Genomic DNA, 15,571 nt, shown 5'->3' on the forward strand with positions numbered 1-15,571 from the left:
GACTTTTTTTTCACACAGTGCTAATGTTTGTATAAACATGACCTAAGTACATGTTGTTGTTTTTTGTGTGTGTGTGTGTTTGTATTTGTGTGACAAAGGGGACTCAGTGTCCTCCTACAGTTGGAAATATGACTAAACGCTACATTGTCCTGCTTGTCTGTCGTGGTTACAACTAGAACTTGGGTTTTAGGTTTACTTACGTGCTGGTTTTGCTCCATCAAACTGTCAGCTGCAGGTTTTATGAGGTTCATGCTAAGCTACAGTATAGTACAAATACCCAAACCATGTGTGTGGTAACTCATGCATATGTGTAATTGTGAGCAAAAGTTTGCAGATTTTATTCATTTGTGCACAAGAACATATTTGCATATGCTTGTGTGTGCAGATATTTTGGTTGCATATGCACATACCTGCGAGTGTGCGTGTGATGGAGGTGTTTGTGCTTCACCACCTCCTCCTCCTCCTTTCTCCACTGTAATAAACAATAACCGGGCATTAATCTCCCGGCCTGCTGCCTTAATAAATAATATCCACACATTCATCAACTTAAACTATTCACAATCAATGCAGCTCTTCATAGAAAACCCACCTAATAAATAGTGGTGCAGCCCACTGAGGCGTGAACTTATAGACCAGCCAGCTGATAAATGAACCGACCCCCACGGCGAGACGCCTTTTATGTGGAAAACTGCAAGTGAGAATTTTTTCGATTTTATATTACACTATTTTACTCTTATTACTTTCCTCTCTCTGTGTGTGTGTTCTCTCTACATCCTCTCAGGGTACAGTAGGTGTTTGTGATTTATTGGAGCGGTGAAGATGTTGGTCTATTTGTTTTATTCTAGTTCTGGGGTGTTTACCTATTTGTAAGGTACTGATGTCAGAGTTTTGTCTTATTGGTTTCAGAATAAGAATCGCTTTATTTTCTGACTACAGGCAGCACACGGGAATTTGTCCCGGTCGCACCGCTGCAGAAACATTTTACCTAACACAGTAATACAGAACACAGTGATACACAAGGTACAGTGAAATTAATCAGGAATAAAACATCATAAACATAATATTTTGTCTCCAAAACAAGGAGTGACCTTCATCCCTCTGGGACAAAATGTTTTAAGAGAATTGTTAAATTAAGTTTTGTGGAATTTGAGGAATAAAGTGAAGGTCGTAAGTAACAGTGTTGTGTTTTTACTTGTGTTAAATTAAGATCAAGGGGCAAACGTAGTGATGATGATGGTAGTCCACAAAAATATAATGTAAGAAATACTTAAATTACATTTAATGTATTACTTTTCCAGTTTATATAATCAGTTATTAGTTACTCTTTACTTTGACTGTATTTTGCTCCATACATTCTGTTGTCAAATCTTCCTAGCTGGGGAAAACTTTGAAAAATTTTGACTTCTCCAGTTTGACAAGAACTGTCTGAGCATACCATTAGTTTTGGCATTTATAAGGGTGGACTCTGGACTGTCTCATCTTCAAAGGAGGACTAGGTTCAGCCTGGCTTTCTGGTCCTTTCAAGTAACGACCTTTATGGTCCTCATCCTTCCTTTGTTGCCTGATTTGGGAAACAGTTAGCAAGCAATAAAATAATCTGTCTCTAAATATTTGAGTTGACTAAGAACTTATTGTTAACATTCAGGAGTTTTTAGAGGTTACTGATTCTGCGTCTCTGTCTTTTTTTTTTTACTCCACACAGTAAAACGGCAGCACTTTATGCTAATTAAAAATGAACATTTAGCTAACGGTGTCTGTGCTGATGTTAGCCTTTGCCTTATGTCGTTCACAAAAGAATGAACCTAGATTTTTTTATACTTAAAATTGCTGCCTCTTGGGATAATATTTTGATTAAGAATAATGAAATATTTCTTATATCTGTAAACGTGATAGAAGCCAGAAAAAGGATAATGGAAAACAGCGAGGGGGCGCAGGATATGAGCAGAGACTGTGATCACACTGGAAGTGTCCTGTAAGTTAAAACAAAATAACTAGATAATGATAGCAGGAGACTGTGTGTTCAGCTCAATAAATAGAAACAGTGTAAGATTAGATCTGCTGCTGTATGGAAGCAGGACACTCTATTAGCAGACACACAGCTATTGTTTGGTTGTTTGTTTCAGTCTGATTCACTCCCACTGTGAGCTCCCATTTGGGCCAAACACACACACACACACAATCTCTTTATATCTATCTCTATCTTCTTTTCTTGTTCTGTTACTGTCTCTATCTCACTCTCTCTAACTACACACACACACACACACAGACACACAGTGATAGATGGTCCAGTCATGATCTCGGCCTGCATTGTTGATGAGGGTCATGCTGCCATGGTTACCGGAGCAGTGTCCGACTCCCCCTGCCCTGTGTGTGTGTTTGTGTGTGTGTGTGTGTGTAGGCTATCTGTGTTTGCAGACCTAACATTATGGTTACTTGCCTCATCCCTTTCTATCTATTTCTGTGTCTTAATGTGTGTTCGTATCCTCGTATGTGTGTGTTTTTGTTTGTGTGTGTTTTGCGTGTTTGTGTAATTATCTGTTTGTGTGTAGATATGTCCTTCTGTGAATGTATGTGTGTCTGTTTATTTGCATTCTGCATGTTTATGTGCTTCTTTGCATGTTTGCATGAGCCTTTGTTTGTCTGTAGTGCTTCAACTCATCGTCTTGTTTGTCTGTAAAGTCAAATTAATATAGCACAAAATCACAGGTTTGTCTCTGGGGCTTTACAAGCTGTACAACATAAGACACTCTCTATCCTGACAACCTCAATTTTGAAAGGACAAAAAGAAAAAAAGAACTACATCAACAGCAGTTGGATAATAATAAAGAAAAACTGAAGTAAAGTATTCCACCAAGATCTACCAAGTACCATCGCTCCAAAGTACTAGGAATGAATGTATGAATTACATGAATGAATGAAGAAATGAATGTTGTTTTTTTGTTATACCATTAGATAATACCACATATAAATTAAGTTTTAGTACTCAGTAGTTCCAATGAATACCACATACTGTGCATAATCCTGAACAAAAGAAAGTAAATCACGTTTTACACAAACAGCATAGAGACGTACAATATAAAAGCTACCAATACAGACAGAATTTTTCTTTTTTAAAGATTATTTTTGGGCATTTTTGCCTTTATTTGACAGTGCAGCTGAAGAGAGAGACAGAAAAGGTGGGAGTGAGAGAGGGGATGGCATGCAGCAAAGGGCCGCAGGTTGGACTCGAACCCGGGCCACTGTGGTAAGGGCTCAGCCTTGGTACATGGGGCACGCACGCTCTACCAAGTGAGCTACCACTGCGCCCCGCAGACAGATTTTTGTGTCCATGCGTCGTACAGATTATCTGACATGTCCATTACATTTTCATTATTTCAGTCTTCTAACAAAAGGTAATTACAATATTTTTTAATTGTATAAAATAACAGAATTACACTCTATAAGAACTGCAGGGAAACAGAGCTGGTGGCTGAATTACAATGTACCTCAAGGACTTACTGTAAAAACAAAATTTAGCATACAGATATATACAAATTTGCAAAGCGTCTTCAGGCAACTTCCAGGTGCCGCCAACACCTGGATTGTAACACCAGCTCTGCACTACAAAACCTGGAAAGAGCATAGACTACACACACACACACCCGCCTTATTTTCTCACCTGTCTCTCTCTCAGACCATACCAGTGTGGCCACTGCTCCCAGTCCTTCTCTCAGCCATCAGATTTGAGGAACCACGTGGTGACGCACTCAAGCGACCGACCCTTCAAATGTGGATACTGCGGTCGTGCGTTCGCTGGTGCCACAACACTCAACAACCACATCCGCACTCACACTGGGGAGAAGCCGTTCAAGTAAGTAACAGTGAGTACCCCCCACCCATCCAACCCACCCAACCTTCTGCTCCCTCCCGCCTGCTGCAGACTCCGGCTGGGCTGACCAGTTTCACTTCGATATGCCAGCTAACACCTTCTGACATCCTCTTAACTGCCTACTGACTCCCTCATTACTACTTCCTGACACCCTAACTATCACCTTCTGGCATCCTAACTACCAGGGATGACACTTTTTCTAAAATTCATGTTTCGGTGAAGGAAAACAACCACGTAATTCGTTCAAATTGATCAGAGTACAACCAACGCAGCCTCACCATAAACTCCTTTGTAGAACTGACTCACTTACGTATCAAGCGTACAGGTGATTCCTCAGATTTGTTGTTGTGGTATCGTTATGAAAATGTAAGGCAGTTGCATTTTAGAAAATTGTCCATAATAACATCATCCATAATATTGCAAACTATGGTGAAGAACCCAAAATAATACTTCACACATTGCCTCTCAGAAGCGTTGGTGTCATGATTACACAGCTCTGACTGCTGTCTCGTTGCAAATCTAGCCATCGTGTCTACGTCAGGGAAAGAATGGAAAAAGACTTTGCCCACTAATATGAGCTCTCAGTTATCTCTGGGTACGACAGCTGAAGACCTGGCATTTGCTGACCCTGTTGAATAACTAAGAAATACACATATTGTTGGTTGAACAAGAACAATGCAGCTAGACAACAAACAAGTCAGAGTAAATAATGTATTTATGAAGCTTTATAAATGAAGCAGCTTTAACATCTCAAATTACAACATGTCATCTGGGTCAAATGGTTTCACTTGCATGATAAACTATGAAGATAGATACATTTAGAGGAAACAGGATTTAAAAACAGTATAACAATTTCTGTAACGAAGCGCTCCCATACAAAAAAATGTCATTACTTTTACATAAATAGAACTGTCATTCATCTCTCTATTTTTATTATAACAATAATATTTGTTAACCATGAATTATCTTGTTATTCTCTTGTACTTATTAAAAGGTGTTAAGACTCGCATATCTATGTTGTCCAGGTGCTGAATCCCAAAAACCTTGTGAGTTATCTCTCCCAAAAGAGTCGTAACACTGTCACCTCCTCCCATTAAAATTACTAATTTTATTACATGAAGAAAAGTACAACGAAAAGCCAGTGTGAGCTTGAGATGTTAATTTCTTCATGTAAGAGAGAAGAAATTTTGATGGGAGCAAAGGGCAGTGTTGTGAGTCCTTTGGGAAATTTAACTTGTACAAATTTGAAATCTTTTTCGATTCCCGTGTTATATTTGCATTTTATTTTAGTTCCAGTTTTCGGTTCTGGGAACAGAACAAACAAACAAAAAAAAACCTGCTGTTCTTGGACCTCATTGCTTTTTATAGCTCTTTTCCATTATTCATGATCCCTTTGTGGACATGAATATTTTGTTACATCTGCTGTCATGCCTGCTGTGACCTCTGACCTTTGCTCTCCTTACCAAAGACTTCTTGTGATGTTGGCCATCGAGGAAAATCATCTCTTATTGTTGTGTTTTGCTCATTGTAAATCACTGTGGATGAGAGCATCGTTCGGTGTAAATACAGAAGCAGCTCCATCACAGCAGTTAGCGGCCTGGTAATAAATCTCTGCACACTCAGACTGCTCATTTCCATTTCTTTACTCAGTGACTGATATAATTAGAGGGCAAGCCACACTGCAATTAGGGGTTTCTGCTGTTGTCACGCTGTCATCCCATCAGTGGTGGAGGACAATAAAGACTCCCCCAGTGGACACAGAGGTCAGCATTCAGGGAGAGGGCAGGAGGGTGACCGAGGGGAAACAGCGAAAAGAGTAAGAGATATTAAAGAAAGTGAAATAAGGGATTTGAGTTGTGGGAAATCTAGAGGACAGGCATCAGGGGAAAGCTGAGGGAAACAAATTAATGTTCTTAATAAGCAATCAGAGAAATCCAAACTTGTCATTGACGTGGAGAGCAAAAGGGCGAGAAGAACAAGTGAGAAAATGAGAGAGTGGGAGGAACAAGAGATCACGGTGTAAAAGTGAAACGACAAGCGGCGGCGAGAAATCCGGTTAAAGCAAATCAGCGTTCTTAATAAGCAATCGGAGGAAACCCCAAACCTTTTCATCAGCACTTCAGAGTCTCGGTGGAGGCAGAGCGGGACAAAGACAATCATGGACGGGCGTCAGAAATCTTTAGCGGATCGATGGCCTCGGGGAGTTATCTCCTTTTGGACGGTGCGGCGAATAGATTAAAGCTGCCACTGTCACTTTGTCAGGAGGAAAATGCTCAACTTTATTTTCCCGCTGAGGAGACGGAGGCAGGGATTCTGTGTGGTCGGCAGCTTTTCAGCACTGATACTCGCTGGACTGTGGAGCCTGTCAAACTGCTGCTGCTGTTTTCTCAGCTGGTCTATTGTTCTACTGTATTCTATTCAATCTCGCAAAAAAAAAAAGCATTCGCAACATCACAACTTTAAGTATCCTCCTGAGTACTGAAGGAAGCAAAAGAGAGGAAGGTTTGTGTGTGCTAAGTAGATTCAAGACATGTAATGAAATGCTCCTGGTTTCTTTTTCCTTTTGTTAAGGTCAGGGTTCAGTTGTGAGCAAATTCTGGACTTTTTTTAAATAAGATTTTTGCTCTGTTCAGCTACATGTGTATTTTAAATCTGTAAGTCAGTGAGATACCTCATTTTGTTCCCCTGTACTTTAATAACATCATTTAACATAATTTTAACAAATTATATTGGCACTTATCTTATAATAAGAGATCAACGATAACCCTGAGTTTTCTATAACACCCATCAGCACCTCCAAATCCCAATTTTCCACCAGCTCACTTTTGAGACTCAACACAGTTCACAGTTGAGTTTTTCAACATCAACGCTGAACTGTGACAAAAGTTTGGGATTTTAGGCCACTGTAACAAAATCAGGGCATATTTTTAACATGTCCACAACCTGGACAGTGACACAGAGATCAAAGTAGTTAGAAAAAAATGACATTTGCAAATCATGAGATGAAGACACATTTTCTAACTTCTTGGCAAGATGCAGTATGTTTTATTACAGTTTTATCATAAAGCTGCATTAACAAGTTTTTTTACAACCAGTTCGGGGCTGCATACTACAAACCAAATGGACAGAAACGCGGCTCCGATATATCATCATCTTATGAAGTTGTCCACAAACAACTGCGTACTTCCACATCCAGCAGACACTGAACAACATTATAATCCCTTTGGAGTTATGTGTGTGTCCACCTGATGAATGTAAGTCCCATATTCAGAGAGACACATTATCTCGTTTATAAAAGAGACCTGGACAAAAGGGCTGTATAGATTTGTTTACACATAGTCATATAAGAACACACAATTTACAACATTCACATATAGCACAAAAGAAAAAGACCTAAGAGGCATGGAAAACTGTTGTCTGTTGTTTGAATGTGGTATGAATGCATTTTTCCAAATTAAGTTCTATCTTATAAATTATTCCAAGCCAGGGAGGATAGTACAAAAATGCAGTTTTGCCAAGTTCAGAATAGACTCTGGGGACACTGAAGATTGTACATCTAGATGATCTAATATTATAGCTGTTAAAAATGGAAGAAAGCATTTTACCGAAGTAGTGTCATTCCTGGGGAAACAGTGTACAGTGGGTTCAGAAGAGGGTTTCATATGGACGTTTGGTGAGAGCCTGAGGGGCTCAGCCATATATGTCTAAGTGTAGCCAGAGAACCAAAACTATGAGCTAAAAGAGGCTGAAAGCTCCACATGGCTACAGAGGTGGCTGTTGATTCTCAGTGGGTTCAGCACTACATGCTGCAGTTTCACATTACATAGGAATCAACTGATTTGTTAATATCAATAATAAATATGAATATAAATATGCTCCAACAGTAAACTTGAACAGTGCTGTTAATAGAGACTTCTTGTACATGTCTCTCTGCCTCCCATCACTCCTATTAATCTGTGGCTGAACACAGGTTGTACTTGTTTACTTCCCACTCTGTCCCCTTTTTAAAGAAGAGATTAAGATAAGAGGTGAGCTTAAACTTCAGTGATCCTTGAGGGAAAGTGATTAAAGCTGCCTCTGTCATTTTGTCAGGACAAACTGCTCAACGTTATTTTTCCCCGCTAAGAGAAGAAGGAGGCAGTCGCCTTGTTTCAGCTCAGCTCTTTGTTCTGCAGGAGAACCGTCTTCATGTCTGTCCTGGTGGATAAGTCGCTGTGACAGAGAAGCTTCAGAGGAGCTTTGATGTCAGTAGCTGTTGTGGTTTTGTAGATTTACAGACGAATTAGAGCAGGAACGTCCACCTTGAGGGCAGAGCAGTTCAGTTCAGTCAGTGGTCTGTTTTGTTTTTCTTGTGCTGTGAGAAGATTTACAAAATGAGAAGGACTCAAATGGAAGATCCATCTGCTAAAAGTCTTTCCAGAATGAATACTGCTGTTTACATCTGTAAGATGCCTCACTCACATATTTTAAATAAACTTAACTCACAAACTGCAATACTTTGCGTTCATGTAGTTAATGAAAAATACCCCAACCTATTTTATCAGATGCATTCATGCAAGGTTATAACATTCACTAGAATCAATTGTATGATGGGAAGATCTTGTAGTTTCTTTCATCCTGATATTAGTGAAGCAAACGTTTGTGTAGAAAATGCGTTCAAAGTCCCGTATAGTTTCTGTTACTGCTTCCAATTATTATTGTTTTAATGGTTGTTTAAAATAAATAGTTACGCATCTAGCTTCACCAAAATATGGTTACTTTAATTTGTTGAGGGAGCTAAGATATTAGCTGTGTTGCACAACCCGCAAGTTGTCACAAATTCACCCACAAATGACTTTGCTGTGCCACTTTCCAGTGTGACACTTAAATGCCAGATATATTCCAAAATGGACACGTTTGTCGGCAAGTGCAGGCCTTCCGAATCATGGCTACATGGACCCTAAAAATATAATTTGTGCTTTTCACAGCCTACCTAAATGATGGATTTAAAAACACATTTTACAATTGAGAGACTGTTGAAAAAAACATGGAAAAACTGCCGTAGCCTTTGCAGTTTTCGGTGCTTGTTGAAAAGGATTATAAACTAAAATATGTTATTTTATTATTGTCAACAATTTATGTAAGACACCAAAACAATAAATTAATCGTGTAGCCACAGAGTGAAACAGCTTATTCCACTGTTGTCCACACTATTTAACATTATTAAAAACACATAAAAGAGCTGTATTGTTGCATTAGGTGTGATATTAATTCATTGTGATGCCAGCTGCAGTTTTGTTCTGACTTTAGATTGAATCATCTTGGATATGAGGCTGCACAGATACAAGGGATGATGTCTGGATAAAATTTAATCCAAATCACGTTGAAAAACTTAGAAGCACATGTCTGCATGGCCAAGAAATCACATCTCCAGTAAAAATATAACTTGCTTTAACCAGGGGTTTTTTTTCCCGTTAACACAAAATTAGACACATCTGTTTCCTACTGAAAGTCGACATTGAACAGGTCACTAAATTGTAAACACACTGACTGATGGTTTATAATGTTTGAGCAAAACCTCAAGTGAAAGAGCTTCCACACTGGGCCGAGCTTCAATACAAAAAAATGTGTCTCTCCTTCCTTATCTGACTAACACCCCCCTCCCTCCCCCTCCTCCTATCTATCTAACAGCATGTTAGTCTTGTTTCAGGGCTGTTAAGTCCAATACCTCAACACAGCTTTCTCTTTGAAGAGCCCCCCTACACACACACACTTCGTCCAGCACACACACATTTAACCCCCCTCCAGCTCAGACTAAAAGCTCCCTCTCTTCTCTCTTTCTATTGAAAGTGACAGTGACGCTGCTTTATCAGGCCTGGATATGTCTGTGCTTGTGTGTGTGTTTGTTAAAGTGTGTGTGAGATGGGAATACCCCCCCCCGAGCCCAGTAGATGGATTATTGACAGGTGGACCTTGTGTGTGTGTGTGTGTGTAATCTGTCAGGTTGTGGAGATCAGGGCAACAATTACAGCTTGCTGCTCCGCTGGGCCTCACACACACTTCATACTGTCACTGGATATTAGAGTTAACAGGAAGGTGTGTGTGTCTGTCTGTCTGCCTGTCTGTCTGCCTGTCTGTCTGTCTGTCTGTCTGTGTGTGTACATGCACATGTGTGTTGTGTTGTTCTCTTTGTCTTCAGCAGTGTTGTGTTTTTCTTATCTTCATGCAAACTCTTAAACTAATCACTGTCTCTTATCTATCTTTTTTGTGTTTCTTTTTCTGTATGTGTGTTTCTGTACGTGTGTGTGTGTGTGTGTGTCAGGTGCGAGCGTTGCGACCGCAGCTTCACGCAGGCAACTCAGCTCAGCCGCCACCAGCGACTTCCGAACGAGTGTAAACCAGTGAATGAGAGCAGCGAGTCCATCGAGGTGGATTAACCCCCGACTGTTTACTGACTGAGACCACATCCGCATTAAGGCAGCTAAATTTGAAAACACGTCTTTTTCTCTCTGTTTTGGCTCTCCATCCACACTAAGCCAGCATTTTTCTCACCAGAAACATTCCTGAGTGGATGAATCTGAAAATGCTGACTTCATGTTTTACTAGGAATTTGTATCAAAAGCGACATCAGCAGTGCGTAAGCGCTACTGAAGCGTCCATCTGTTCAATTCACATCGACCCAGACCCTCCATTTTGCCGTCGCTGTCCCCAGAGGCAGAGCTCCTGAGGAAGACACACTATCTTCACCAGGCCGACTGATATCAGAAATCTAATGAACAAAAATAGTTGACTCCATGACGAGTATACACGAAGAAAACTGCATTGTTTTAATGTATTGATTCATTGACTTTATTTCCCCACCCTCTACAATATGCCTATAATGAAACCAGAAAGCTCACAGTGAAACTGGGGGCCTCGATCAGTAGTTATAGATATAGTTAATGAGTTCACGACATATAGGCAGCTGGTGGTTTGTGTGATTTAAACAGCTGCCTGTGGATATTAACTTCACTAAGCATGCTGGGGGGGGGTCCCGTAGTAACATGCAGGTTTCTGAGTTTGTGTGGAGTGTTACATTTGATAAAAAGGAAGTTTATCTAGCCCTTTACATTACATCGCATTTATTTAGCCTTAGACAAAAACTGAGCCTTTAGAAAACTACGACATAAGCCTGCTAAGTTATTGTTGTGGGATGTGTGGCAGTAAATTTAAGACAACTTTCTGTTGCCTTTAACTCAAAATGTCAATACAGCCCGTCCCAGGCTACAGGTGTTGTCATTGTGCTGTATTTATATTGATTTTGTCAGATGACTTCATGATCAGGAAATACTGATTTAATCGGCTCAGTAGCAGGTAAACAGGTAGCATTTACGAGCCAGAATCAAATCAGTATTTTATACTTGTTCCGTTGTCTGACAGCAGAAACAAAAAATATGTAAATGAGAACAACTAAATCGTGAGATGGTGTATTGAAACACATTGTAGGTGATGATGGAGAGTAGTCCCACTGCTCAGCACGTTAGCTGTGATTAATAAGTTCTGTTTGCTGACCAAAAAAGGAAACAGAGAAGAGACTTTTTTCCTGTTGTCCTGGCATTTCATTGTGGATGGAGATCTTTAGGAAAACAACCTGAAAAAGGACGTGGTTCGTTAAGAGCGTTTTCAGATTTAGCCGGCTTAGTGTGAACATATTCTGACTGTCTACAGTTGTGACTTAACTGACTGACTGACTGACAGAGAGACATTAAAGCCACATTCATCCTGCTGGAGAGATTCCTGATTCAACCAAACCAAAGATCCTTTTTTTTCCCAGCAGAGAAGAAGAACTTTCAGACAAAGAGGTCGGACTAACAAACTTCTTTGGATGAGGATATTTATTGGTGACTTTTGGGAATCATGTCTGGTTTCCCTCCAAAGAAAACTCTTTCTTGAAACCGGGACAAAAACAATGAAATACCAAAAAATTCAGACTGATTGTCTGTCTGTAGCTTTACTTCTCGGTTTCTTTTTTCTTTTTGCAACAGTGATGCCAAAGGAGGGCGCGACCAAAGCAAACAGACTGAGAATGCACAACGAGCAACAACACGAACGTCTGAGGATGACGCTCGAGTTTTACGTCACAAAATGAACAAAATAAAATGACAAGGAGTATGTATTGTGGGAAAAAATGACAAAAGAAAAGAAAAAGAAAGGACAAAAGAAACATAAATTATATTTATCTTCTTGCTCATATCATGCTTCGGGCACTTTTGTTTTGAAATGTTGATAATTTAATTTTTGCAGCTCTGATGTTGGCAAATGTTAAGATGTAGAAAGGAGGGAAATACTGAAGAGATAACGGATGTGATTTCTTATAGAAATAATCCCACAGTTCATAAAGAGATGTGGTAAATATGAAGTTGACACAGCATGTGTTTAAAAATGTATCTGGGTTAAAGTCAGTCCATGTGTTCCCATCTGTTCAGTTTTTTTGTTTGTTTTTTTCAGATGAGTATAAAGAAAACATCTGATCGTCTGAAGCACAAACATCTTAAAAACCAAAAAGGGCAAATGTTTTCTGGTTTGAAAAATACTTTCTCATCTCTCTCATGATAAGTGTTGTCTCATAGAGTATATTTGCTACGCAATGCAAGTTTGAATCCATACACAAGCAATCTCAGATGTGTAAATAGTCCTGTGTCATTACGATACACTTTGTATTAAAATGAGTGAGGGTAAAAGCACAGTTATTACATGAACACCAAATAGGTTTTTGTGCCTGAGAGTTTAAAAAGCTTTAATAATAATAATAATAATAATAATCTGAAAACTGTAACTTCCCAAAGATCAACAGTGTTGAAGCTGGTGGATGTAAATCTACAGTCCAAACCAAAACTCAGAGGGATGTTTCACTGCGGGAAAACACCTTTACTTTTATCACACAAACTTTCACACTCAACCTTACTTATTTATTTATTGTGAACACTTCCTCCTGCTGGTTATGACAACTAGAACATGACAAGTTGTGCTGTAATTAATCATAACCTATACTTAATGGGCCACGCTGAACAGAAACATTACAATTCAGGCCCATTGCGGCTGAGTGTCGGCAAACTCTGGCTGTGTTCTGGCACTTAAGTACCAAATGTGAGCCAAATCAAATGAGTACCAAACCTGTCTCGTATATGGCTGCTGGATTTGCTGAGATTTAGTAGTAGTCAGTACCATGGGTTTTTGGCTACCTATGTCTGCTCTTGCTGTAGCGTTGATCTACCTCTATGATTAACTGCCTACAAAGGTTGCTTGAGTGATTGCTCAGTTCCACACTCCAATCAGCATCAGTGTCTTGCATGTTCACTTGTCCTACAGGACATCTGCATCATCAGTTCTTGTCTGTTGGACCATTTGACTACTTAGAAATTTTCATACATTCTGTCGAATATTGTGAAGTTATATTATGTGAATACACGTGTAGCTCTGGTAATACTTTTTAACATTGATGGCAGTTGGAATTATATGTCAACTTTTAAAGCTTGGCAGATTAAATTTGAAGTTACCACCACATTTCATATGTGAAAATACTTCGCAAATGTCAAAAATGGTACCAAGTCCCCCAATATCAACTGTTCAAAGTAACTCCTGGAAAACTATCACTTATTTTACACAAATTAACCCTACCTATGAAAAGTGAGAAATATCTGTAGGCATAGGTTGACGTTCTTCCAGTGAGCTTTGAATGCAACAGTGATAGTTTAAAAGAAGTAGTTTTACATTTTTACAGATTCCCAAAACTTGATAGCCACAGGTCATCAAGTGTTGCGTGAATAAATATAAAAAATATATTCCTATATTTGAGATGGTTTATCTCTCCATTTAGAGTAAACCTCTTATCATTTGTGTGATGTGATAATATGTCCTGATGTTTGGGTGGCGATGGCAGACAGGTCAGACACGTTGGAGCTGAACGAACTGCTCTCCAAACTCTTAGAGACGTTTTTGTGTAACTAAAAGTAAAACAGGACGGTGTAGTCCCTCATTCGTCCAGGAGTGTTCCATGGTAGAAAAGGTTTCAGTCGTAGTCATCTGGACGCTGTTTTCAGAATCAAGACGTTTCGGCTCCCATCCGGAAGTCATTCTCAATTGTGAAAATGGTCTGAGAACTCAGAAATTTAAGCTACTCTGTGTTACTTAAGCCCCGCCCTCAGGGAGGAGTCTACCTGAGTGTCTGCTGTTTACCCTGCCTAGTTTCACCTGAAACTGCCCTTCTTTTGTTTCCATGATGACCCAGTAACCAGTAATCATCCGTGAGGGCAGGACTTAAGCAACACAGAGTAGCTTACATTTCTGAGTTCTCAGAACATTTTCACAATTGAGAATGACTTCCGGATGGGAACCGAAACGTCTTGATTCTGAAAACAGTGTCCAGATGACTACGACTGAAACCTTTTCTACGATAAAAGTAAAACAGTTTTGTACCCGAGTGAGACATCTCTTTATTCAGAATGCAGATTGATCCAATGCTGTATATAGAAAAATACAAACTATGGGATTTTATATGATGGATCAGTGGGACTGAGGTAAAATAATCTGACTCAGTAAAGGACAAAAACACGAATGTGAATATGAACCAGAGCTCTGAGCAAATTCACTTTCTGTTCACATCTGTCAGGATCCAGAGGATGGACTTCAAGAATCATTTCTGAGACACAAACTTGTGACAAAATTATATTTATTTATTTAAAATAAAAACCCACCCTGAATTACTGGTCAAACATAGACAACCTGATGACATGTTTTGATATTTCTACAAGCTACAGTGGATTTTGGCAGCACCAATCTTTCATCAAGGAACACGTCGGAAATAAGTATGTAAACTTAATGTCGTCTTTTCTTTCCAAACCCAAATTTGGTGTAACATCATAAGTTGGAGGTTTCTAATAGTGAAAAATATTATATTGATATGCAGAATTAATTTATCCTCAATTGGAAGGAAACATGAAACAACTTTTCTGGATGAAATCAACCTCTGATCAGCTGAACAGTAACTGAATCTTGCTCCGCCCTTCTGATGATGATAATCATTTTCCTCTGTAATATGACTGATAGACTCTGATGGGAAAAAAACAGTCATGCCAAACAGAAAGACTCTTATGAATCCATTTTGACTCGATCTTGTTTGCATGAATTCTGACTCCTTTCCCCCCTTTTTTTAAATAAATGACAAAATGAGATCAAAAACCAAAAAGATGTTGTTCTATAGGAAATAAAGCTGAAGTCCAGTTTTGATTCTTATCAGTAATGCTCTCTGTGCTTTATTATTCTACAATGTTTCCCACGCCACCTTACAGAAGATATGTTAAATCTACTGATAACCCTCTGTTTAACTAACAAATAACTTTTCACTTTTAAAACAGCTTCAGTATTCTCAGTCATTTTGTGTAAAATTGTGCAACATAAAACAACAGCTGTGAATAAGAACAATGACATCGTTTGACGGAGAGGAAAAAAAAAATAGAAATATGAAGTGAAACTTATTCTGTATTTTTTAATAATTATTTAGAAAGTTGCCGGTGGTTGCTCTTGCTCATCTGTGATTGGAGCATTTAGAAAAGGGGTGTGGCTTCTCTCCTGCCCCCACATCACCTGAGATTATCACTTAAATGTGTTTCAAACTTAACTGATAACTCTACTTTTTATAAACTGCCACACAGGAGGTTTAGTGACCGATCAGCAGCTGCCTCTACT

At 39.2% G+C, this 15,571-nt stretch overlaps 1 protein-coding gene across 5 annotated transcripts in view; it reads left to right on the plus strand.

The window, feature by feature from the left end:
- prdm6 (PR domain containing 6) overlaps positions 1–15,118 on the plus strand; it is a 110,781-nt gene extending 95,663 nt beyond the window's left edge. For 2 of the 5 annotated variants that reach the window (XM_044197586.1, XM_044197584.1), the window contains exons 8-9: positions 3,674–3,850; positions 11,872–15,118. In XM_044197586.1, coding sequence (XP_044053521.1) covers positions 3,674–3,850; positions 11,872–11,989 — 295 coding nt within the window. In that variant the 3' untranslated portion in view covers positions 11,990–15,118. Of the gene's footprint in view, positions 1–3,673; positions 3,861–10,169 lie in introns of all 5 variants that reach the window. The other 3 variants (XM_044197588.1, XM_044197587.1, XM_044197589.1) reach the window with 3 other exon arrangements.
- Positions 15,119–15,571: the final 453 nt, after the last annotated feature.

Source organism: Siniperca chuatsi, linkage group LG5, assembly GCF_020085105.1.
Source record: "Siniperca chuatsi isolate FFG_IHB_CAS linkage group LG5, ASM2008510v1, whole genome shotgun sequence".
NCBI lineage: Eukaryota > Metazoa > Chordata > Actinopteri > Centrarchiformes > Sinipercidae > Siniperca > Siniperca chuatsi.